Source organism: Marmota monax, unplaced genomic scaffold (assembly GCF_021218885.2).
Source record: "Marmota monax isolate L192 unplaced genomic scaffold, Marmota_monax_Labrador192_F-V1.1 WCK01_AAM20220418_F8-fsc00071, whole genome shotgun sequence".
Classification (NCBI taxonomy): domain Eukaryota; kingdom Metazoa; phylum Chordata; class Mammalia; order Rodentia; family Sciuridae; genus Marmota; species Marmota monax.
Genome location: NW_026695217.1, coordinates 8,724,299 through 8,748,344, shown reverse-complemented (window position 1 = coordinate 8,748,344; position 24,046 = coordinate 8,724,299). Strand labels below are relative to the sequence as shown.

The following is a 24,046-nucleotide window of genomic DNA, read 5'->3' as shown; positions in this document are numbered from 1 at the left end:
GCTGCGGCCGCAGAGGGTGCCGTAGGCCAGGGCGAGGTCGGGCTGCCCCTCGCGGAAGAACCGCCCCCAGCGGCTGCACCACCGACGCGTAGCAGAGGAACCTAGGCCCCGCCCGGGACGGCAGCCGCACCATGGACGCTCCCAGCTCCTCCAGATCTTACTTCTCGGTCGGCTCGTCCAGTTCCGGCGCTGTCGCGCTCCTCTATGCGGTAGGCGCCCGAGATCGCAGCCCGCGGCGGGGCTCGTCCGGCCCGGCCCTGAGCTGCCGAGGCCCGCCGCTGCGGCGCGGGTGCCGGCGCGGTTCCCAGGCAACGGCGTTCGCCGGGCGATTCCCCCGCGGCCCCGGGCCTGCCGCTCCGCCGCGCGCCCGGACCCCGGACCCGTGTCGCGGGGCCGTCCGGCTGGTGTGCAGGCGGGTCCAGGCCGTGCGGGCAGAGCCGAGCACCCGGGAACTCTGCTGCCTGGCTGGTCTGGTCTTCGTCCTTGCGCTTGTTCCAAGCCACTTTGGAGGACAACCTTTGCCACCCAGCCTGTCCCCGACCGGCCACCTCAACTCCGGCCACCCCCTCTTCCTCTTCTGGGCTTTGGACTGGTGGGGTTTTTTTTGCTTGCTTTGTTTTTTCCACCAGAATGTTGGTACTCAAAATTTTCATGAAGAAATTGCAAGGTAGGAGTCCTTTAGCCGTTGGGATTGCACAATGCTGGGGCAACTGATCTGGTTATTATCTGTTGCTTTTATTACCAAATTAATTTTTATCTACTTTAGAAGGAAATGAAGTAATGCATTTTGAAGACATAAATCCATGTCTTGGCAGTTAGTGTAAGTTTCTGATTTAGGTACAGTATGGTGTTAATTTGTGCAGGAAGGCCAGCGCAAGGAAAACACAAAAGGGCAAAATAAACAAAATTCCCAGTTTCTAAGAGATCGTGACTATCTCCAGATTGGGAGAGTCCTCTTTGTAGTGTGTTGAAGCTCCAGTGTGCTTTGTGAGGAGCTATTGGTTTATGATTGCTGCTAACTGCCTATTTCCCTCAAGCTTAATCACCCTTAGCCTCTCTCCTCGCTGACCTTGTCAGCCCACAGTTCTTCAGTGGAAGTATTTCACCTTTGTTTTCTGATTCTGATACTGCAGGACAAACATGTGGAGAATAGGGTTGTTGTGCAGATCCGATATACGGAAAGTTTTTTCCTTTTTTTGCCCTAAAGTGGTTCATGAATTGACTGGAATTTTCTTTGTGTGTTGAATAGAGTTGGTGTTTTACTTCTTCCTTCATCAGTGACATTTTAACCCTAAGACTTGTTGACTTTTTCACAGGAAAGACCAAGGCAATGCATGTGAACAGTGTACTTCTGATGCTGGACAGCAGCCCTCTTATTAGTAGTTCTGGCTACTCTTTGTGATTGCATAGTCTTACTTCAGTGAACTTTTTCTTACTCCTTCAGGTTGTGTTCATTTCCACTGCTATTGTGCAATACTTTCTGTCTTATCTGAGATTAGTTCTTTAGAGGTATTTAAGATACTTCTGATTAAAGCAAACATTAGAAGTATCTACAATATCACAGTCATTATTCTCAATGTCTAAGACGTAGGTGTTACAGATCCAGCCCTTGCCTTTAAGGACATGAGAAGTCATAAGTGAATAAATAATTAAAATTAAGTAGTCTAAGGGCACAGCATATTGTGTTAGTAAAATGGAGATACATCTGGTTGTTGGGGACTCTGCAAGGCTTCCTAGAGAAGGTGACACCTTAGCTGAGGTTTGAAGTGTGAATGGTAGATGAAGGAGAGGAAGACAGTCTTAGGCATTATGTAAGAAAACCACGCCTTACATGTGTTGGGGAGCCAGTCAGGCAAGGATATGGCAAAGTTGACATGAGAATCAGAAGAAGCAGGCAGAGGACATTTCCTAACAAATATGGATATCATGTCTACATCCTTAAGGATAACAATCTTGGCTTTACGGTAGGCCATTTATACTCAGCTACTGGTTTCTGGCACGACATCTGTGGGCAACCTCCTTTACTTAAGCAGAGTGTAGGACGGGAATCAGGGTGGGGAGGAAATCTGATGCATAAGCATAGAGATGATTAGACACTATTGGAAGAATCCAGAGGAGCGAGGAAGCCTGGAGTAGGCCAGTGCAGTGAGGTTGGTGGAAGGCTGTGAATGTCTGTAGGACTTAGGACAGCAAGTTGTTGGCCCTTGGAGCCAGTTGACTAAGGTGTTGGGTTTCTGTGACTTGGCAACTGGGCAGCTGATATATGCCTTTTGATAGGACTTACCAGAGAGAAACAGGTTTTGACAGGTAATATATCAATTTCAGTTTGGGATGTGTTCAATTTTAGGTAAGAGATATTTAGCTTGTTGATTATCATGTTATGGACCAGAAACAACATAATCATTTGAGAAAACATCCAAGTAGAGTGGCATATGGTACCAGAGCAAAAGAGGAAGGTCTGTACTAACATGTTGCTCCGGCAATCATCAGCTAGTGGCTATATCCAAAGCCAGAGGAGTACTTGTGGTCTTTCAGTGAGATTCTGGGATGAAAAATGGAAAAGTCCTGGGACTCTTGACGTTATTCCCTTGCTGTGTCCCATAAGACTCTGTGTGGTCTGGTAACTGCCACTGCTCAGTGCCTGGTGGCTGCTGCTGGGGCACTTGGTGACCTTCTTCTGAGTAAATGGGTCCTCTAGAGCAGTCAGAAGGGAGGTTCAGAAGTCAGGAGAGGCTTGTCCAGCCATCAGCGGGGGAGCCTGCCTGCAGACTGAGACAAGGAGAGTGTCCACTTCACCTCTTACTTAACTCTCCTTTGTTTTATGTTCCTGGGTGAGTAGCCATGCAAATATGTCTACTCAATGATAATCAATACTCCTAGCAGGCCTAAGGGAGGGCCAGTTGATAAGCAGTTGACCCTACCTGCACATGGGAGCCACTTAGTGTACTTTTAGAAATCCTGATGCCCCAGGCACTGCTCACAGAACTAGTTAACCAAGCACCTCTAGTGGTGGGGCCTAGGCATTAATATTTTTAAAGTTTCCCCATTATTTTAATGTGCAGCTTGGGTTAAAAACCACTTGATTGAACATTGGGTTAGAGCCAGATTGGGGAGTTTTGAGCTTTATCCTATGAATGTTAGGGAGCTGTCAATAGGATTCAAGAAGTAACTGCCTTATTTCATTCTATGATAACTGAGTTCCTATTGATAATAGTAGGTTCAGAAACGTAGAAGATACTTTACCTACCTCAACAAGAAGTTCACAGTCTTGTACAGGAGGCACCAAATACAGGTTTAATAAAATGTTGGAAGTACCATTTTGAAAATCCGTGCCTCTCTCAATCGCTGTTACCACCATGCACTGATTACTTATAAGAGAGATTGTTTTGATCACCACTCTGTCCCCAACACAAACCACAAAGCCAAGCTTTCAGTTGTGCTCAAATATGTAAAGATGAATGCTCTTTTGCCGAGGTGTTAACTTGAACAGAGGTCTGGAGAGAACTGAAATAGCATGCTTTGTTTAGGGAATTGCATGTCTACAGCAAGACTATCAAAGAGAGGAAGTGGTAGGGGTCATGAAAAGCTGGAGTTATAAGGCAAGAGGTGTGGACTTGGCCCTGCAGGTAACAGAAATGTGCAAAAGTTGCTGTTGATCCTCTTTTGCAGGCTTTTTTTTTTTTTTTTAGTTGTAGTTGGACACAATAACTTTATTGTATTTATTTATTTTTATGTGGTACTTAGGATCGAACCCAGGGCCTCGCACATGCTAGGCAAGCGCTCTACCATTGAGCCACAACCCCAGCCCCTCTTTTTTTTTTTAATATTTATTATTTCGTTGTAGTTGGACACAATACCTTTATTTTATTCATTTAGTTTTTATGTGGTGCTGAGGTTTGAACCCAAGGCTCCACATGTGCTGGTTGAGCGCTCTACCGCTGAGCCACTACTCCAGCCCTTTTGTAGGCTTTCTTAAAGTGCCTGTTTTTGCTGCTCTTGGTGTCCTGAATGCTCTGCCCTCCATGTGTTCCCAGTTGATCCTGATCCTTTTCTCTTTCTATTCCCAGGACCACTAAATGGAAAGTTTCAAGATCCCTTTTGACCCTCAAATTACATGATGATAGTTTGTTGCAGTCTAACTGAGGTGATAGAGCTGTTCCTTATTAATGGCTTATAAGCAAGAGTGTGTGATATGTTGCAGTGACTTCAATTTTACACCAGAATTCCAGCACCGTGCCCAGATGCTGGAAAGATAAAGAAATAGGCCGTCTTATCTCAGATAATTATGCTCTAGTATCGAGACAAGACATGCTGACAATCACAGTGTGTGGGATACATACTGTAATAGACATGGATTGTAGGTGAAGAAGTCCACATGAGGAGGTGTCAGTAATTCCAGGTGGAACTCAGGGGGAGCCTTCATAGAAGAAGGGGTGCCTATGCAGGGATGACAGAAACAGATGGGCAGATGTATGAGGCCAGGTGCAAGCAAGGAAGCATGGTGGGCAGTGCAGTTCCCTCTCCCAGGAGTGGTTGATGGGTACCGTGGCATGATAGGGTTGGGTCTGATTAGAACTCTCTTGAGAAGAGCACAGAGGCAGTGGATGCAGAGGACGGGTGAGCTCAGCAGAGGGGCTGTTGAAGGAAAGGGCTGAAGCTGCACTGAGAGACGACCAGGGCAGTGGTGGGTTGCTGAGTGGACAGGGTGCATGCTCAAAGCTAGGTTAGGACCGGACAGAAAGGGCGAGGCGGGGGGGCACTAGAGTGATACAGAAGGCTGCAGATGACAAGGACCTGGAGACTGAGATCTTAGGAACAGGATGGAGTTAAGGATCTTGCAGAGCAATGAATTCCTTTGGGAAAGGCCAGATGTGAAGTGTGGCAACCAAGTGTGTGCACTGAGAGGCAGGAGAAGCTGGGCCAGAAGGCCGGGAAGTATGTGCCCATGCCCAGCACTGTGAGGAGGATGGATAGAGGGGATTGGAGGAGGAGACTGACTGAGGGAGGTGGGGGGAAAGAACACAGATTTGTAGTTTTGAGGGGAAAACTTCCCATAGGTTGAGAGTCACTGGATTAGAGAAGCAAGGTAGATTTTTCTACTGTGACAGAGAGCCATGAATTAAAAACCAAAGCAGGGAAATTGCTAGACACTTTGAAGTGGGCAGGGAGAGGGAGCACTAGATAATGGTGTTACACAGTAGAGGAGGCTGGCAGAATGAAAGCTGGAAGAGGCCAGGATGGAAGGGTTCACTGAAAGAAGGATGTTGGGGTGGGGGGCTAAGAATGTGTGTTTTTGTATATAGCAAGGAGTGAAAAATTATATAAATTTTTAACATTAAAAATAATGATATTGCTGGGCATGGTGGCATACACCTGTAATCCTAGCTACTTGGGAGACTGAGGTAGGAGGATCACAAGTTTGAGGCCAGCCTTGGCAACTTAGTAAAGCCCTGTCTATAAACAAACAAACAAATAAATAAATAGGCTGGGGATGTAGCTCAGCGGTAAAAGCACCACTGGGTTTAATCCTTAAAATAACAAGAACAATAACATAATAAAAAATAATCAAAGATGGGCTGTGGGTATAGCTTTGTGGTAAAGTGTTTGGCTAGCATGCACAGGCACCTGGGTTTGGTTCCCAGACAAAAAAAGAAAGGAAGGAATTTAAATGGCATGGAGCAATATTTAATAACATTAAATGAAAAGAAACACCTTGCAAGTCCCAATGTGTATCTGGCAAGGAAAGAATGTGTCCATCTGTGCATTTAGAGAAAAAGAATTCATGAAAGTGTCTCTGGATCATAGGACTCTAGGTGATTTTAATTCTTTCTCTATGCTTGTATGTTCTAAATTTTTATAATGAACATATGTTGCTTTGGTAATTTGAAAAACTATTTTAAGTACTTAGGGAACATGATAATTGTGCGGCCACTGAAGTGCTTTAAAACAGTACTCTGAGTTGAAAACAGAGGTAAATTGTATGGTTCCTGTTTTGAATAGAAACAATAAGGAAACTATTACATGTTGTGAGCAGGTTGTTCCTGGGTCATAAGATTGGGAGCAATTTATATTTTTATATGGGTTACTGTGTTTCCAGATTTTCATGATCAGGCCCTGGAGGTAGTGAGGAGTTGGCCTGAGGAAAGTCCACCTAAGTCCACCTCTGCATGCCTGAGTCCCCTTGTAAGCTGGGACTGAGAACACCAGCCCCTCCTGGGTTTGTTGGGAGGCTTGCTCCTCTGTTCAGAGCTGTTAGAAGGGTCCTCACACGCAGTGAGCAACTTAGACATGCTAGCTGAGAATATCAACACCACTCTTACTTTCACAATCGGAGGACGTCTTTTTAAACTAGCAGTCTAAGAGTCATTGGTAGGCTTCTAAGAGCTGCGCTGGAGGCTGGCTGGGTGGAGAGAAGCCGAGCTATGGCAGTTGAGCAGACATGGCCACAGTGGCACAGACCCTTTGTCAGAGCTCATGTGGGCGCTTTCTTCTTGGGAGATCTTCTATTTTCTTTGCACTTGTATGGGATTATTTGACATAAGCCCAAATATGTCAAATGCAGGCTCTTAATATATTTTGGTTTAATTTTTAAAGCTAAGTAGAGGCAGATGAAAGTCTGTCAGTGTGATATAATTGCAAAACTGATGAGATAATTCTGGAGCTTAATCTTGTCTCTGCTGTTTTTGTTAAGTTTCCCAAAGGGGTACTGGCTCTACCAAAAATATGATAAAAATTAAATATTGATGTATTGATTCTAATAATTGTTACATTTCTTTTTTTTTTTTTTGAGTCAACATTGGTTTTATTTTATTTCTTTTTGATTCTCTACTCATGCTTTCTGAATTTGATCGTTTTGCTGTTTATTTTTTATCCACCTTTTATTTTTTTTACTTTTTAATTTTTTAAAAAATTTTTTATTGTTGGTTGTTCAAAACATTACAAATTTCTTGACATCATATTCCACACTTTGATTCAAGTGGGTTATGAACTCCCACCTTCACCCCACACAGATTGCAGAATCACATCAGTTACACATCCATTGATTTACATATTGCCATACTAGTGTCTGTTGTGCTCTGCTGCCTTTCCCATCCTCCACCATCCCCCCTCCCCTCCTCTCCCCTCCCCTCCCCTCCCCTCCCCTCCTCTCTCCTCCCCTCCCCTCCTCTCTCTCTACCCCCTCCACTGTATAACCCTGAGGGTCTCCTTCCATTTCCATGCAATTTCCCTTCTCTCTCCCCTTCCCTCCCACCTCTCATCCCTGTTAAATGTTAATCTTCTTCTCATGCTCTTCGTCCCTACTCTGTTCTTAGTTACTCTCCTTATACCAAAGAAGACATTTGGCATTTGTTTTTTAGGGATTGGCTAGCTTCACTTAGCATAATCTGCTCTAATGCCATCCATTTCCCTGCAAATTCTATGATTTTGTCATTTTATAAAGCAGAGTAATACTCCATTGTGTATAAATGCCACATTTTTTTTTATCCATTCGTCTATTGAAGGGCATCTAGGTTGGTTCCACAGTCTTGCTATTGTGAATTGTGCTGCTATGAACATCGATGTAGCAGTGTCCCTGTAGCATGCTCTTTTTAGGTCTTTAGGGAATAGACCGAGAAGGGGAATAGCTGGGTCAAATGGTGGCTCCATTCCCAGCTTTCCAAGAAATCTCCATACTGCTTTCCAAATTGGCTGCACCAATTTGCAGTCCCACCAGCAATGTACAAGTGTACCCTTTTCCCCACATCCTCGCCAGCACTTGTTGTTGTTTGACTTCATAATGGCTGCCAATCTTACTAGAGTGAGATGGTATCTTAGGGTGGTTTTGATTTGCATTTCTCTGACTGCTAGAGATGGTGAGCATTTTTTCATGTACTTGTTGATTGATTGTATGTCCTCCTCTGAGAAGTGTCTGTTCAGGTGCTTGGCCCATTTGTTGATTGGGTTGTTTGTTATTTTATTGTCTAATTTTTTGAGTTCTTTGTATACTCTGGATCTTAGGGCTCTATCTGAAGTGTGAGGAGTAAAGATTTGTTCCCAGGATGTAGGCTCCCTATTTACCTCTCTTATTGTTTCTTTTGCTGAGAAAAAACTTTTTAGTTTGAGTAAGTCCCATTTGTTGATTCTAGTTATTAACTTTTGTGCTATGGGTGTCCTATTGAGGAATTTGGAGCCCGACCCCACAGTATATAGATCGTAGCCAACTTTTTCTTCTATCAGACGGCGTGTCTCTGATTTGATATCAAGCTCCTTGATCCATTTTGAATTAACTTTTGTGCATGGCGAGAGAAAGGGATTCAGTTTCATTTTGTTGCATATGGATTTCCAGTTTTCCCAGCACCATTTGTTGAAGATGCTAGGGTTCTGTAGTTTTCATTGTATAAGTCTTTCACCTCTTTTGTTAGGTTGATTCCCAAGTATTTTATTTTTTTTTGAAGATATTGTGAATGGAGTGGTTGTCCTCATTTCCATTTCAGAGGATTTGTCGCTGATATACAGGAATGCCTTTGATTTATGCGTGTTGATTTTATATCCTGCCACTTTGCTGAATTCATTTATTAGCTCTAATAGTTTCTTTGTAGAGCCTTTTGGGTCTGCTAGGTATAGAATCATGTCATCTGCAAATAGTGATAATTTAAGTTCTTCTTTTCCTATTTTTATGCCTTTAATTTCTTTCGTCTGTCTAATTGCTCTGGCCAGTGTTTCGAGAACTATGTTGAACGGAAGTGGAGAGAGAGGGCATCCCTGTCTTGTTCCAGATTTTAGAGGGAATGCCTTCAGTTTTTCTCCATTCAGAATGATGCTAGCCTGAGGCTTAGCATAGATTGCTTTTACAATATTGAGGTATGTTCCTGTTATCCCTAGTTTTTCTAGAGTTTTGAACATAAAGGGATGCTGTACTTTGTCGAATGCTTTTTCCGCATCTATCGAGATGATCATATGGTTCTTATTTTTAAGTCTATTGATGTGGTGAATAACATTTATTGATTTCCGTATATTGAACCAGCCTTGCATCCCAGGGATGAATCCTACTTGATCATGGTGCACAATTTTTTTGATATGTTTTTGTATCCGATTCGCCAGAATTTTATTGAGGATTTTTACATCTAGGTTCATTAGAGATATTGGTCTGTAGTTTTCTTTCTTTGAAGTGTCTTTGTCTGGTTTAGGTATCAGGGTGATGTTGGCCTCGTAGAATGAATTTGGAAGTTCTCCCTCTTTTTCTATTTCCTGAAGTAGCTTGAAAAGTATTGGTATTAGTTCTTCTTTAAAGGTTTTGTAAAACTCTGCTGTATACCCATCCGGTCCTGGGCTTTTCTTAGTTGGTAGTCTTTTGATGGTTTCTTCTATTTCCTCAATTGATATTGGTCTGTTTAGGTTGTCTATATCCTCCTGACTCAATCTGGGCAGATCATATGACTTAAGAAATTTATCTATGCCTTCACTATCTTCTAATTTATTGGAGTATAAGGATTCAAAATAGTTTTTGATTATCTTCTGTATTTCTGAAGTGTCTGTTGTGATATTGCCTTTTTCATCCCGTATGCTAGTAATTTGAGTTCTCTCTCTTCTTCTCTTTGCTAGCATGGCTAAGGGTCTGTCGATTTTGTTTATTTTTTCAAAGAACCAACTTTTAGTTTTGTCAATTTTTTCAATTGTTTCTTTTGTTTCGATTTCATTAATTTCAGCTCTGATTTTAATTATTTCTTGCCTTCTACTTTTGCTGTTGTTTTGCTCTTCTTTTTCTAGGATTTTGAGATGCAGTATGAGATCATTTATTTGTTGTTTTTTTCTTTTTTTAAGGAATGAACTCCAAGCAATGAATTTTCCTCTTAGAACTGCTTTCAATGTGTCCCATAGATTCCGATATGTTGTGTCTGTGTTTTCATTTATCTCTAAGAATTTTTTAATTTCCTCCTTGATGTCTTCTATAACCCATTGATCATTCAGTAACCTATTGTTCATTCTCCAAGTGATGTATGCTTTTTCCTTCCTTCTTTTATCGTTGATTTTCAGTTTCATTCCATTATGATCAGATAAGATGCATGGTATTATCTCTACTCCTTTATATTGTCTAAGAGTTGCCCTGTGACATAATATGTGATCTATTTTTGAGAAGGATCCATGTGCTGCTGAGAAAAAAGTATAACTGCTTGATGTTGGGTGGTATATTCTATATATGTCAATTAAGTCTAGGTTATTAATTGTGTTACTGAGTTCTATAGTTTCCTTATTCAACTTTTGTTTGGAAGATCTGTCCAGTGGCGAGAGAGGTGTGTTGAAGTCTCCCATGATTATTGTATGGTGGTCTATTAGACTCTTGATCTTGAGAAGAGTTTGTTTGATGAACATAGCTGCACCATTGTTTGGGGCATAAATATTTATGATTGTTATGTCTTGTTGGTGTATGGTTCCCTTAAGCAGTATGTAGTGTCCCTCTTTATCCCTTTTGATTAACTTTGGCTTGAAATCTATTTTATTTGATATGAGTATGGACACACCTGCTTGTTTCCGAAGTCCATATGAGTGATATGATTTTTCCTGACCGGCCCTCAGCAGGACCCGGACCGAGAAGCAGTTTCCGCGGGCTCCTAGCCCTGAGCCAGGGCAGTTCCGGGAGCCGGAACTCGGCCGCTCTGTGCTCGGTGTATGCTCTGATAAGAGCAGGCTCCAAGAAGCAGCCTCCGCAGGCTCCCCAGCCCTGGGCTAGGGCAGTTCCGGGAGCCGGAACTCGGCCGACCCGCGCTCGGTGCTCGCTCCGATAAGAGCAGGCTCTAAGAAGCACCCATGCACTGAGCCCGAGCAATCTGTCCACAAGCCGCAGGCGAATGGCAGCCTGAAATTACCTGTTCTATGGCTGAATGAGCTGTGGTCAGTCGAAAACAGGGATGGTGACGTCAGCTCTCCAACATGGTGGCCACTGGCCTCCTCTGTGGTCTGACCGGTGTGGAGAACCGAGATGGACCGCTTCCTTCTCCCGTCTCGAACCCAGAATTCAGCCCTGAGTACGATGCTTGCACGGCTGGTAGAAACTGCAGCGTCGCTATCTCCTCGTTTCCCAGTGCGCGCTGCAGACTCTAGCCGCGGGGCGATTTGCTGAATAAGCAGTGTTACCCTCCGTGCGACAAATCTCTCGCGTTTTAGTCCCCGTAGCCGATCCTCGTGCGATGGAAATCCTTCCTCCAGGTTCCGGAGCACCCCACTATTGCTGGAAATTCCTAACAAGATAGCCTTTAGCCGTCCTGACTTGTCATACTCCCACACAGTGACGCAGCACACGGGGGCAATGCACTCCCCTCGCCGCCATCTTCTCTGTTACATTTCTTTTTTAAAAAAATATTTTTTAGTTGTAGTTGTACACAATACCTTCATTCTATTTATTTTTATGTGGCGCTGAGGATCGAACCCAGGGCCTAGCACATGCTAGGCAAGTGCTCTACCACTGAGCCACAACCCCAGCCCCACATTTCTTTTTCTTAGTGTATGAAAACCTAACGTCAGAACACTCAATTCTTTTGTCCAGAGGCCATGGAATAAATATTTGGTAAAAGTGAAACCTTTCCTATGTCATCCCTAATTTGTCCTATTTGTTTTATAGTATGTGCTCATTACTTTCTTTGATTTGCCTTATTCACAGAAAGAGCTTAAAAAGTGGGATGATTTTGAAGATATCTTAGAGGAGAGGAGACATGTCAGTGACTTGAAGTTTGCGATGAAGTGCTATACGCCTCTTGTCTATAAGGGAATTACTCCTTGCAAGCCAAGCGATATTAAATACAGTGTTCTCAGTTCTGAAGAGATTCATTATGTCATTAAGCAGGTGAGTCCTTTGGTCACAGGCAGACTTGTTCATCGTAACCAGTTCCTTCTTTAAGGTTTAGCTATATTCAGCACATTCACCAAATACCTGTCATCCTATAATGTGTGTTTGCTTCCTTCCTAGACACTGAGAACTGCCGCCACCAGTTGCAGTGTCTAGGCTGGCAGGGAACAATGATGGTCATACAGTTACAGTGAAATTCAGTTCAGGGCACACTAGCGGTGGCCCAAGATCCAAGGACACTAAATAGTTTGGTGTGGAGAGTCAGGGAAGTGATTTTACTTTTAAATGAGATCTGAAAGATGATTCAGGTTTTTCTAGTGAAGTGGGTGAAGAAAGTTCTAATAGAGAAGATCATTATGGCTCCATGTTAGAATACCTGTGGAGCTCTGAGAAACGCCTGTGCCTGTGTCCATGCCAGCTCAGTTAACAATGTCATCTTGTCTATGGAGCACCTTCCTTCTGAGGTCTTCAAATCACACATCCAGAGCAAACTTTGCTCCCTTCCCAGTCCTGTTCTCTGGTCTAAGTTCCTTTCCCACTGAACAGCTCCACTTCCTTCATTCTTTCCTTCCTTCCTGTACCCATACAACCACCAAAAAAGATCAGCTTCACCTCTCAATTTCTGAAGCCTGTCCATTTCTGTCCTAATAGCTGTACCCCAGTGCAGGCAATGATAGTGGCACCTGGGGACTGCTGCAAGAGCCCCATGAGCACTTCCTGTCTTCAGTGTTCTGAGGGCACTCCTGTGCACTCTCACTCTACCTCAAGAGCCTTTTGTGGCTTCACACCACAGGCCAACAAAGCCCTACCCGACCGCCCCCACTCACCTCTCCAGGCTAAAAGCTTATCGTCATCCTCTCTTTGTTCTTTGTTTTGAGCTATTTTTAGTATGTGAAAGTACACATCCTCTTAATACATGTTCCTTTAGTACATGTTCTCTCTTAAATCACACTGGCATCTTCCAAACTTTGCTATTCTTTGGAATCTGGGCTCTTTGAAACACTCCTGCTGCATGTTCCCTCTCACTGACATTGTTAACTGAGCTGGCATGGACACGGGCACAGGCGTTTCTCAGAGCTCCACAGGTATTCTAACATGGAGGTTTGTAGCCATAATGATCTGCTCTACTAGAACTTTCTTCACCCACTTCACTGGAAAAACCTGAATCATCTTTCAGATCTCATTTAAAAGAAAATGGAGTCACGGAGCAAAGAAGGCCCACGCCACTAATGACCAGGCCTTCTGTGCCATTTGTATAGCTATGGTCCTGAGGATCGGGCGGGACAGAGCACAGGTTAGCAACAGCCTCAAGGGCATCAGTCTGTCACCGCAGACTTGGGCCTCCTGAGTGCCTGGTTAGGAGATGCACAGGGCTGGCCATCAGTTTAATCTGGTTCATGGCCTGGGGAATGTTCTCTCTGCCCTCTGATTTCTCTTTTGATTTGGATGTTGACTTGTGCTCCTAATCCCTTTGTTTTGATTGGCCTTATTTATCAAAGAAGCTACCTGTTTTCTCTGGTTATGCCTATTTCACAAGTGAAGTCAGATTTCCTCATGAATAAAAACCCCTCATAGAGCTGGGCACAGTGGTGCACGCCTGTAATCTCCCAGCTCGGGAGACTGAGGCAGGAGGATTGCGAGTTCAAAGCCAGCCTCAGCAACAATGAGGTGCTAAGCAACTCAGTGAGACCCTGTCTCTAAATAAAATACAAAGTAGAGCTGGGGATGTGGCTTAATGGCTGAGTGCCCCTGAGTTCAGTCCCTAGTACCAAAAAAAAAAAAAGAGGCTGGGTTTGGACAGGTGTGTTGGTAGGCAGTTTCATTGTTGTAAGGAACATTGTAGTGTGTACCTCCTCCATAGCTGGACTCGTGGTGAACGCACATGGTGGAGCCTGTTGCTCTGAGCCCCACAAGAAGCAAAATAGCATGAGGCTAAGTCAAGCACAGAGGGCGTGACGTATGGAAGACCTGACTGAGCACCAGGAGCAAAGCAGCATGCTGCTTCTTGTGTATATGGTGCTGAGCTGGAACCTGGGCCTGGCACATGCTGGGCAAGCGTTCACCATGATCCTCACCCCAGTCCCACATGTGCTATTTTACAGTATCTTTTTATTTTTTCTAAACAAGTAGGAGAAATACACTGTAAAATAACAGTAAAAAGTGGAGCATAGTAAGTACATAAACTAGGGACATAGGAGCTACCATTAGGCCTCACATCCTGCAGGGGCCCCTGGAGCTGCCTGCTCTCAGTTCCTGGTTCCTGTTTACTTGCTCCAGTATCACCACAGACTGGGAGCCATGCATTGTGCTAGGACCTCCGGACAGCTGCAGTGTCACCAGGCATGGGCACCTCTTGGCTCTGCCGTGATCTTATTGTTACTAGACATGGGGAACCTCATATTGCTACATCTTTTGTAGTTATTTTAAGTGTGGGGGTTGCTGGGGATTTTACTCAGGTGCTCTACCACTGAGTTTCATCCCCAGTCCTGTCCTGTCCTTTCCTTTCCTTTCCTTTCCTTTTCTTAGTGTCTTGCTAAGTTGCCCAGGCTGACCTTGAACTTGTGCTCCTTCTGTCCCTGCTGCCTCAACCTCCCAAGCGCTGGAATTACTGACATGCATCACCACACCTAGGAAGATTTATAAATTTTGAATAAGACTATTGCTACAGCCATCAGATTTTTTTTTCAGTTTCTTTAAAGCCAGTCAAACAAAAAATCAAACTAAAAGAACTCGTAAAACAATTATATTAAACTAGTTTAGCCTTTATCAAGTCAATGGCCATAACACAGCTGACTAACAGGATGCCTAGAGCAGCCATTAAGGTATGCTTTCAGATGCATAGGCCACAGTACATCACAACAAGTCACAAGTAATCTTCATAGCTATAAATAGCTCAAGTCAGCCAGAACCTCTGGGGGGGGGGGGTGGGCAGGCCCTCAGATAGAATTAGCACTTTGCAATCTTAGGCAAATCATAGAGCAGATCTCCCAAACCAGCCAGATTTCTCTGTACCAAATATGCCTGCCTTGCTGGTTGGTACCACAGATTTGCAAAATTCCAACTTCCCTGGCCTCAGAAGAACCTGGACTGGTTTCAAGGAGCCACCAATGACAAGGAAAAGGAAGGGTGGGGTCTGATGTGCACTCGTGGGGAGAACTGAAGCCAGGATCAGACTTCAAAGCCCCTGTATTCCAAAAATTCATTTCTCATCTTCACCAAATGATGGTAAAACAGCCAATGTCAGCCTGCTAATGGAGAGGGAGGCACTGCGCACTGGAGGGATGGTGGTGGAATCAGCCCTTCCTCTTCTGTCTTCCTGTCTGGGGTCAGAGAACTGTAAGCGACAGCCATTATGTGGGCCTGGTCTCCTGCCTGGTTCCTTTCTCTGGAATGCTGATTCTCTTCACATTTCTAGCCTTTAAACTTACCTACATGAGCTCATTCAGGTTTGCACTCTGGACACAGTTGCCGCATGCTTAACATGCTGCGTAAAAGCTGGGACCACACCTGGCCTGTGGCCCCCCAGCCAGCCTGGCCTGCTGGATAAGAGCTGTGCCCAGGCCAGCTCCAGCAGCAGCCCCACCACCTGCAGGTTGTTCTCCTGCTGCTGCAGTGAATGTGGCTGTGGAGCACACACTGGACTGGGCTATCACTTACCAGGAGCCTCAGGGAGCCAGCCAGCATAGCAGCAGCACGGGGCGCTCTTGCTTTTATGAGATTAAAACAATTTTTGGAATGTGTCCAGAATCAGGGTGATGTTAAGCCCTGTGAGGGTTTCAGTGAGGTGCTGAGACACTGCAGAACTGCAGGTGGACTCTTCTCATCAAGAAGTTCAAGTCAAAGAAGTGGAAAGTTGGCTCCGATGACCAAGTTACTTTAGCATGAAGGTGTCATGGGAGATGGAAGTATGAAGTGTAAAACTTCACTTTATAACGTCACTGTTTCTGAATGGCAGTGGAAAAGGGTGCTCTGGTCACTGAGTTGACACAGAATTGGGGGATGGGAAAATGTTTGTGTGCCCTCCTTAAACTGGCTGTTTTAATGTTATTCTTTGTGAATTAATTAAAATAAAATGATTTTCTTCCAAAAGAGGAAAAAATAAGACCATTTATCTACTATACTGTGTTGGAAAAAACACTATGTCAATTTAAAACAAGAAGAAAACACACCATCTTGGAGTTGTATAATCCTGGTCCATTTGAAGCTAGCTATACTGGTTGGAATAGAGTTCTGGCTTATCTCTGCGTCCCTCTCCTTCCAGCTCTCCACGGAGTCTCTCCAGTCTGTCGATGTCCTCCGCGAGGAAGCATGTGAGATCCTGGATGAGATGAGCCATAAGCTGCGTTTGGGAGTCGTTCGGTTTTTTGCTTTCGCCTTGAGTAAAATATTTAAACAGATTTTCTCGAAGGTGTGTGTGAATGAAGAAGGCATTCAGAAAGTAAGTACTGACTTAGACCCAGCCCTTCTGTACCCTGGCAACAATTCGGGCATCTCCTGAGCTGGCAGGTGCTGAGGGTCCAAGTACCAGGTATCAGCGTGGCAGAAGAGGATGTGCTTCTCTGGGCTTGGTTTTGCCTTCTTCCTTTCAGCTCTAGACTCCTGATTTCAAACTAATGTACTTGGTCAAGTACGACTTTCAGACCAGTCAACATCCCATGTTCACAGAAGTTAGACATGTAATACAAAGAATTTTGTCTATATTTCACCCGGACTCCTCTCCAACATTTCCTTTATCCTGTTTGCCAAAGCTTTTCGTATAAATAAAGTCATTCTCTTATGGTACAGTTACCAACATGAATCAGTCGGGACGTGTCACTTGTGAAGTGGACCTCACAGCTGCCGTTGGCACTCCTCACACTCATGTCCTGCAGAGCCAGAGAAGCCTTAGGGTGTGGGCTATGTCCAGCCTCCCCTCTCCTTCGAGTTCATTGATCCAGAACAAGTTCTCCGTGTTTTTGCTTGTGTCTCTGGGTGTCATACTGTTCCCAGCAGAGGCCAGTTATGTCAGTATCCCTTGGGCTAGACATGAACTGTGTCCCTCCATGGTGGGCTCAGGGGTGCACTTTGGGCAGGAATACCTTAGAGGCGATGCTGGGTTCTCCTCAGCACGTCTGTACTGTTCCTCACGGGGTGTCCCTCATCACTTGGTTGAGGCCATGCCTCCCGAGTTTCTCCACTGTAGAGTTTCTACTTTCCCTCTGTCCACAGTAAGCATCTTGAGGGATTTTGGAAACAGTCACTGTCCTGTTTCTGTCCGACTGCCTACTAGGTGTGCATCCACTGCTAGTTTTTGCCTGGATTACATTGCTCTGAAAACTGCCTAGTGGTCCTTCCCTTGCTGGTGCTATTGGGAAGCTTGCCTTTTCCTGTAAGGAAGAGCTTTCCTTGTGAATGTTCTGCTCACTCACTTTTTTTTTTTGTTGTTGTTTTTTTTGTTTTTGTTTTTTTTGTTAATATTTATATTATTTCTATATGGTTCTGAGGATCGAACCCAGTGCCTCATGCATGCTAGGCGAGCACTCGCCCACTGAGCCACAACCCCAGCCCCCCAACTCCCTTGTTTTTTAATGCTTGTTTTCTCCTAGGAAAGCTCTTAATCTTCCTTTGCCTCTTCCTCCTGCCTTTTAATGTTGTGCCTGTATTTGATTGTCTGCTTTCCTGTCAAGCATTTTTTTTTTCCCATGATTCTTTTTGATATCACTGACTTAGTCTCTGGATCTGTCAAACAATATTTGGTGTAGTGTTTGGGCCCAGGGCATATTGGCAAGCTGTGTTTTACCAATCACAAATTACCTGCCTTGATTCATTATGTTTAGATTTCAGAAAAACAGGTAACAAATTGATACCAGTGACTGTGTTTGAGTCTGTGACTTGAATATATCTGGAATCTCAAGTGTCTCTCCCAACTATGTGATGCCCATTCTCCAGGCAGCCATACATAGAGAAACATTCCTCTTATTTTGTCCTACTCATTTATAAATCCTGCTGACTGTGGTGATGCACACCTGCAATCCCAGCAACTCGAGAGACTTGAGACAGGAGGATTGCAAGTTCCTTTAGCAACTAAGTGAGACTGTGTCTCAAATAAAAAAGGGCTGGAGATTAAGCTCAGTGGCAGAGCACCCCTGAGTTAAATGCCCAGTACTGCAACAAAACAAAAACACTTATGAAAGCCCCTGTTAAATCTCTCCCAGAGAAGCCTTGTTCTCTGCTGCTGTAAGCACCCAGGCCAGGGCAACAGTTCAGGTTGGCTCTTTTCAGTCCTAGGGATTGAACCCAGGGGTACTTAACTACTGAGCCACATCTCCAGTCCTATTTTTTTATTTTGAGACAGGGTCTCACTAAGTTGTTCAGGGCCTTGCCAAGTTGCTGAGGCTGGCCTCAAACTAGCAGTCCTCCTGCCTCAGCCTCCTGTGTTGCTGGAATCATAGGCATGCACCACTGCAGCTGACTTGGGTTGGTTGTGTAAGGCAGGCTGACCTGGGTCTCACCCTCAGCTCCACCATTCATAAGGTACATGCCCATGTGATCAACAGGGAAGCAAAGATTTAGACCTTACTTTCAAGTACATGTTAGAAAATCCATGTCAGATGACTGGTGTATAAAATGCCCAAATAATACATGCTTGTGATAATCGTTACTATTCTGATTCATAAAATTTATATATTTAATATTCTTGTATTGGGTGAAATTGTTTAACTAGAACTCCAAAATAATACTTAATCTGGTCAGAGCAAGTGAAGTTTGTATGTATGTAGCAAAGGCAAAAACATGGTTAGCATTACCTTTAAGCATAGACTTGTCCTCCTGATTTTTGATTTGAGGTATGATTTAAAATCATAGAGAATGTGATAACTGAAATTATTCCAAATGTAATATTTTTTCAAGCTTCAACGCGCTATCCAGGAGCACCCCGTTGTCCTGCTGCCTAGTCACCGGAGTTACATTGACTTTCTGATGCTCTCTTTTCTTTTGTACAACTACGACTTGCCTGTGCCAGTCATAGCAGCAGGAATGGGTATGTACTGATCTGCTCCTTTTTTTTTTTTTAACCTTATAGATTAAAACATTCACAGGAATGGTTCTAGCCCTGCTGGAGTATGGAAGGCAACGTTAACCCAGCCTCCTCTCAGGACCCAGAGTGTGACAGCCTGATGTGGGTCCTTCTCTCTTGGCTCCTTGTTCTGGGCAGATGGAGACAGGCGTGCAGGCACACAGGGCTCTTTGGTTTCAGTTTGAAGAATGTGATTGTACTACCCATGTGTAATTACTACCTTCTGGCTTTTGTATTTGATAATATACTGATATCTCTCCCTCTAGGTAAATAAACAGGTCTAACTTTTAAAATGTATTTTTTGTGGGACTGGGGATGTGGCTCAAGCGGTAGCGTGCTCAACCTGGCATGCGTGCATCCCGGGTTCGATCCTCAGCACCACATACAAACAAAGATGTTGTGTCCACCGAAAACTAAGAAATAAATATTAAAAAATTCTCTCTTTCTCTCTCTCTCTCTCTCTCTCTCTCTCTCTCTCTCTCTCTCTCCTCTCTCTCTTTAAAAAAAATAAATAAATAAAATGTATTTTTTGTGAATAAATACATATAACATGAACTTGCCATCTTGCCTACATTGAGAGGTGTCAAGTGTACTCACTGTGTCATGCAGCCACCACATTGTCCATCCTTGCAGCATGGAAGCCATACCCACAGAACAGGACCTCTCCATCCTTCCTTCCCAGCCCAAGTACCTACTGTTCTGCTGTCTCCTCTGTGAACTTGATAGCTCTGGTGGTTCCCACAGGTGGAAGTGCCAGGGTCTCCCCTGCAGTGATGTGGTGGTGCACATCCTTTCAAGCTTCTCCCATATAGTCTGGTCAGAATGTCCCTCCTTTCTAAGGTTGAATAATATTCCTTGTGTGAATAGACATGTTAGTTTATTCCTTCACCCCAGTGGATACTTGGGTTGCTTTTCCCTTCTGCCTATTGCAGATGACACTGCTGTGGATATAGGAGGACACTTATCTGTTCAAGACCCTGCTTTCAGCTCCCAGGTGCAGTGGCCACACGTGTAACTCAGGAGACTGAGGCAGGAGGATCACATCAGAGCCTCAGATGAGACCTTGGCTCAAAATAAAAGGACTGGGGTGTAGTTCAGTGGTAATGTTCCCCTGGGTTCAACCTCTAATACTCCCCCACAAAAGAAAATTTAAAAGGCCCTGCTTTCAGGTCGGGCATGGTGGCACACTCCTGTAACCCCAATGACTTGGGAGGCTGAGGCAGGAAGATTGCAAGTTTGAGGCCAGCCTCAAGAAGGCCTTGAGCAACTCAGTAGGACCTGTCTCCAAAACAAACAAACAAACGGGGGCTGTAGCTCAGTGGCAAAGCACAGAGTGTTCAATCCCCAGAACCAAAAAATACAAAAAAAAAAAAAAGACCTTGTATTCAATTTGTGTTAGACATATACCAAGGAGTGGAATTGCTGGATCATCTGGTAACTTTATTCGAACTTGAGGAGCTTCCACATGGCTCCACCAGGCAGTTCAGGTTTCTCCATGTCCTGGCCTGTCCTTGTTGCTTTATGGGGTTTTGTTTTCAGTAGTGCCACTTCCAGTGGGCATGGAATGAACAGCACTGTGGTTCTGACTTGCATTTCCCTGGTGAGCAATGAGGCTGAGCATCCTTTCCCATGCTTTTTAGCCATTTATGTAACTTCTTTGGAAAAGTTTCTGTTCAAGTTCATCATCCATTTTTTAGTTGGGTTGTTTTAGGTTGTTGTTGAGTTGTAGAGGTTCTTTATATTTTCTGCAAATCCTTTACCAGATAGATGATTTGTAAATGGTGCCTCCCATTACCTGCATTGCTCTTGATTACATCTTGGATACACAGACATTTACATTTTGATACAGTCCAATTTATTTTTCTTCTGTTCCCTTTGCTTTTGTCCCGTGCAAGACATCATTGCCAAATTTAGTGCCGTGAAGACTTTCCCCTGTGTTTTCCTTGGAATCTTACACTTCAGCTTTACCTTTAGGTCTTTGAGGCACTGAGTTAATTTCTATATATGGCTTAAAGTAAGACTTCATCTTGTGTATTGCGCTACTTTTGATACTGTATAATGTTCAGTATCATGGGTGTATAATTTAGCAGGATCATTATTACAAAGTTGTTGTATTATAACTTTATATCAGTGTTTTATTTCTGTAGAATTGATTCTTAAATGACATATCTGCCTTAGCAGTCCTACTTTTATCAGCTTCCTTTTAAGGCCACCAGGAAAGCTGGGATTTAAGTGTTCACCTTTGGTAATAAATGTAGAAAACTGTACGGTGAAAACTGCTGGGACTCAAGCACTTCCTGAGAATTTTTATCTGAATAAAGATATGAGGAAGATACTTGGAAATTAAGGAAAAAGAAGAGAAAACCTTTCTTAAAACTGCTAGTAGAGCTGCCTCTCTGTGTAATCTGTCCTGCTGGACGTAGTTGGATGTTTTTACCTGCTGGGGTGGGGGTGAGAGCAGGTTGGCCTGGCTCTTCAGGTGTGAGGACAGAGGTGGCCTTGTCGTCTGGTTCAGAGCCTGGCCAAGGACCTGGACCTGGGATGTTGCTGCCGCCCTGCTGTGGCCTATTCTGGCCAGTTGGTGTCGGCACAGCGCATGGAGCCTCCCAGCGACTTCTGGCTGCAGCGCCCCTTCTCTTCAGTGGTTCTGAGCTGTCCTCTCATTAACTCAGTCTCAGTGTAACTGTCCATGTCCCGTGTGTAATCTGATGGCCTCTAAGCTCAGGGCTTGAGAAAGTTTCCTTTGTTTTTCAGACTTCCTGGGAATGCGACTGGTTGGGGAGCTGCTGAGGATGTCAGGTGCCTTTTTCATGCGGCGTACCTTTGGTGGCAACAAACTCTACTGGGCGGTGTTCTCTGAATATGTAAAGACCATGTTACGGGTAAATGCATGTGATGGCCAGGTTTTTTCAAGCTCATTTTCATTCCACTGATGTTTGTTTTGCTTTTACAAATTGTGAATTTCTAAATAGACCATTTAGCTGTTTTCCCCCTTGAGGAACATTCCAAGCCTCAGCAGTCTGTGGCTCCCTTGCCTACGTGTTGCTGTGAGCAGCATTTATTTATTTAGAGGGTTGGGAGGGCATGGGGAAAGGAATCAAAAGAAGGACCTATGGGGCTGGGGATAGAGCTCAGTGGTAGAGCGTGTGTCTAGCATGCGCCAAGGGCCCTGGGTTCCATCCCCAGTTCCGGGGAAAAAAAAAAAGGTCATTTTGAGAGTAGGCAATGGGTTTTGTGTCTTGTTTGTTTTCTCTTTAAAGAATGGTTATGCTCCTGTTGAATTTTTCCTCGAAGGGACCAGGAGCCGCTCTGCCAAGACACTGACTCCTAAATTTGGTAGGTCACTTATAAATTAGAAAAGTACAGACCCAAAGGATTTAGATGTGACTTTCTGATCACTGCTAAATAGAACTTGATACTTTTAAAATTTTTAGACAAGATAATTGTTTCTTTGTAAGTGTAACTGTTTCTATAAGTGGAACGGTTCCTGGGCTTAGGATATGTGCACACTTTTGCTGTCTTCTTATTTATGCCTCTGTGTGCTCTACTCCCCAGTGTGAATGAGAAAACATTTTCCTCTATGTTTACAGGTCTCCTGAACATTGTGATGGAGCCATTTTTTAAAAGAGAAGTTTTTGACACCTACCTTGTCCCAATTAGCATCAGTTACGATAAGATATTGGAAGAAACTCTTTATGCATATGAACTTCTAGGAGTCCCAAAGCCAAAAGAATCTACAACTGTACGTGAGGATGGCCCGACTTGATTTTCATCAAATAGAGAGAATATCCCAATTTATACGTGTTCTGACTTTATAAGTATACTCCTTTTTTTTTCTTTCCCCATTATGATGCTACTAGGGGTTGTTGAAAGCCAGAAAGATTCTCTCTGAAAATTTTGGAAGCATCCACGTGTACTTTGGAGACCCTGTGTCGCTTCGATCTCTGGCAGCTGGGAGGATGAGTCGGAGCCCGTATAACTTGGTTCCAAGGTGCAAGGCCTGTTTTGATACCTGATGCAGAGAGGAGGGTTAAACCTAGCAGTGTAAATCGAGATCTGGGCTGATGGCCTCCAAGCCTAAACTGTGGTTTACCTGAGAGCACACAACATATCACCAGGGAAGCTGTGCTGCTTCGTTTTCTTTCTTCCTTTTTTATTTAAAACTGTTAATTTATTTACTTATCATAATTGTTATCGGTGCATTATAATTCTACATATTGACAGGATTCATTATGCTACATTCATACAGGTATAGGTTATAATTCAATCAATCTCCTTCCCGTCATTTCGTTTTTGTCATTGGAAGGCTTCAGTGAAGATGATCTGTGCTTGCTAACAGTTGATTCTCTGCAGGATACTTGTGTCAGACATGCAATCAGACAAAATCGCCTTCTTAGGGGAACTCTCTCAACATTAGGAAGAAGAGTGCTGCTGTTAACAAGTGCACTGTAGGAGCCATTGAGCCTGCTGGAGTCCAGCCAGCATGTGTCCTGAGCACTGGTTTGATTCCAGAAAAGAGTGTGTGGTAGCCGTGCATGGGACTGAGCCCCTGTTCCCATGAAAGCATATTAGGTCCTTGAGGAGGCAGAGTTCCCCAGTGGGGCTGTGCCTCTCCAGTAGCTGCGTTGTCACCTCAAGTGTCTATGGGCTTCCTGCTGCCACCCATTCTTTAGACCTCACATTGGCCAGCTGGCCTATACAGAGGACCCTTACTGGCGTAGTTTTCATCAAGTCCCTTGTGTGGCTGCTGTTAGGCCCTGCGTATCTCTTTTGGCTCCACCCTGTCCTCTTAGGCCTCGTGTACACTTGCAGTGATCCGAGCATGACAGAGATCCCAGATGAGGATGGGGTCCTCACAGGCACTCAAGCTCTCAGACTGAGCAGCCTGTCCGGTGAAGATGTTAGCCTGACAGGGGTGGTGTACAGTAGAGATGTTCATGGTGCTAGGATTCTGCAGAGATGGCCATTCATTTTACAGGGAGATATTGGTTTTCACAGAAGTGATATGAACTATTTAAAAATCAGCAAAAGTCTCCCCGCTGGAATTAGGATTTTAGAGTAGTTCCTGCTGGGTACAGTGTTGCATACCTGTAATCTCAGCAGCTTGGGAGGCTGAGACAGGAGTATAGTGAGTTCAAAGCCAGCCTCAGCAAAAGCAAGGTGCTAAGCAA

General features: G+C 44.2%; 1 protein-coding gene across 2 annotated transcripts in view; it reads left to right on the top strand.

The window, feature by feature from the left end:
• The first annotated feature begins 69 nt into the window (after nt 1-69).
• The window catches only part of Gnpat (glyceronephosphate O-acyltransferase), a 32,446-nt gene continuing 8,469 nt past the window's right edge, over nt 70-24,046 (top strand). The window contains exons 1-8 of one of the 2 annotated variants that reach the window (XM_046432032.2): nt 70-209; nt 11,636-11,818; nt 16,083-16,259; nt 18,710-18,839; nt 21,630-21,757; nt 22,136-22,211; nt 22,466-22,617; nt 22,736-22,866. In XM_046432032.2, coding sequence (XP_046287988.1) covers nt 132-209; nt 11,636-11,818; nt 16,083-16,259; nt 18,710-18,839; nt 21,630-21,757; nt 22,136-22,211; nt 22,466-22,617; nt 22,736-22,866 — 1,055 coding nt within the window. In that variant the 5' untranslated portion in view covers nt 70-131. Of the gene's footprint in view, nt 210-428; nt 668-11,635; nt 11,819-16,082; nt 16,260-18,709; nt 18,840-21,629; nt 21,758-22,135; nt 22,212-22,465; nt 22,618-22,735; nt 22,867-24,046 lie in introns of those variants that run through there. The other variant, XM_058575044.1, reaches the window with a different exon arrangement.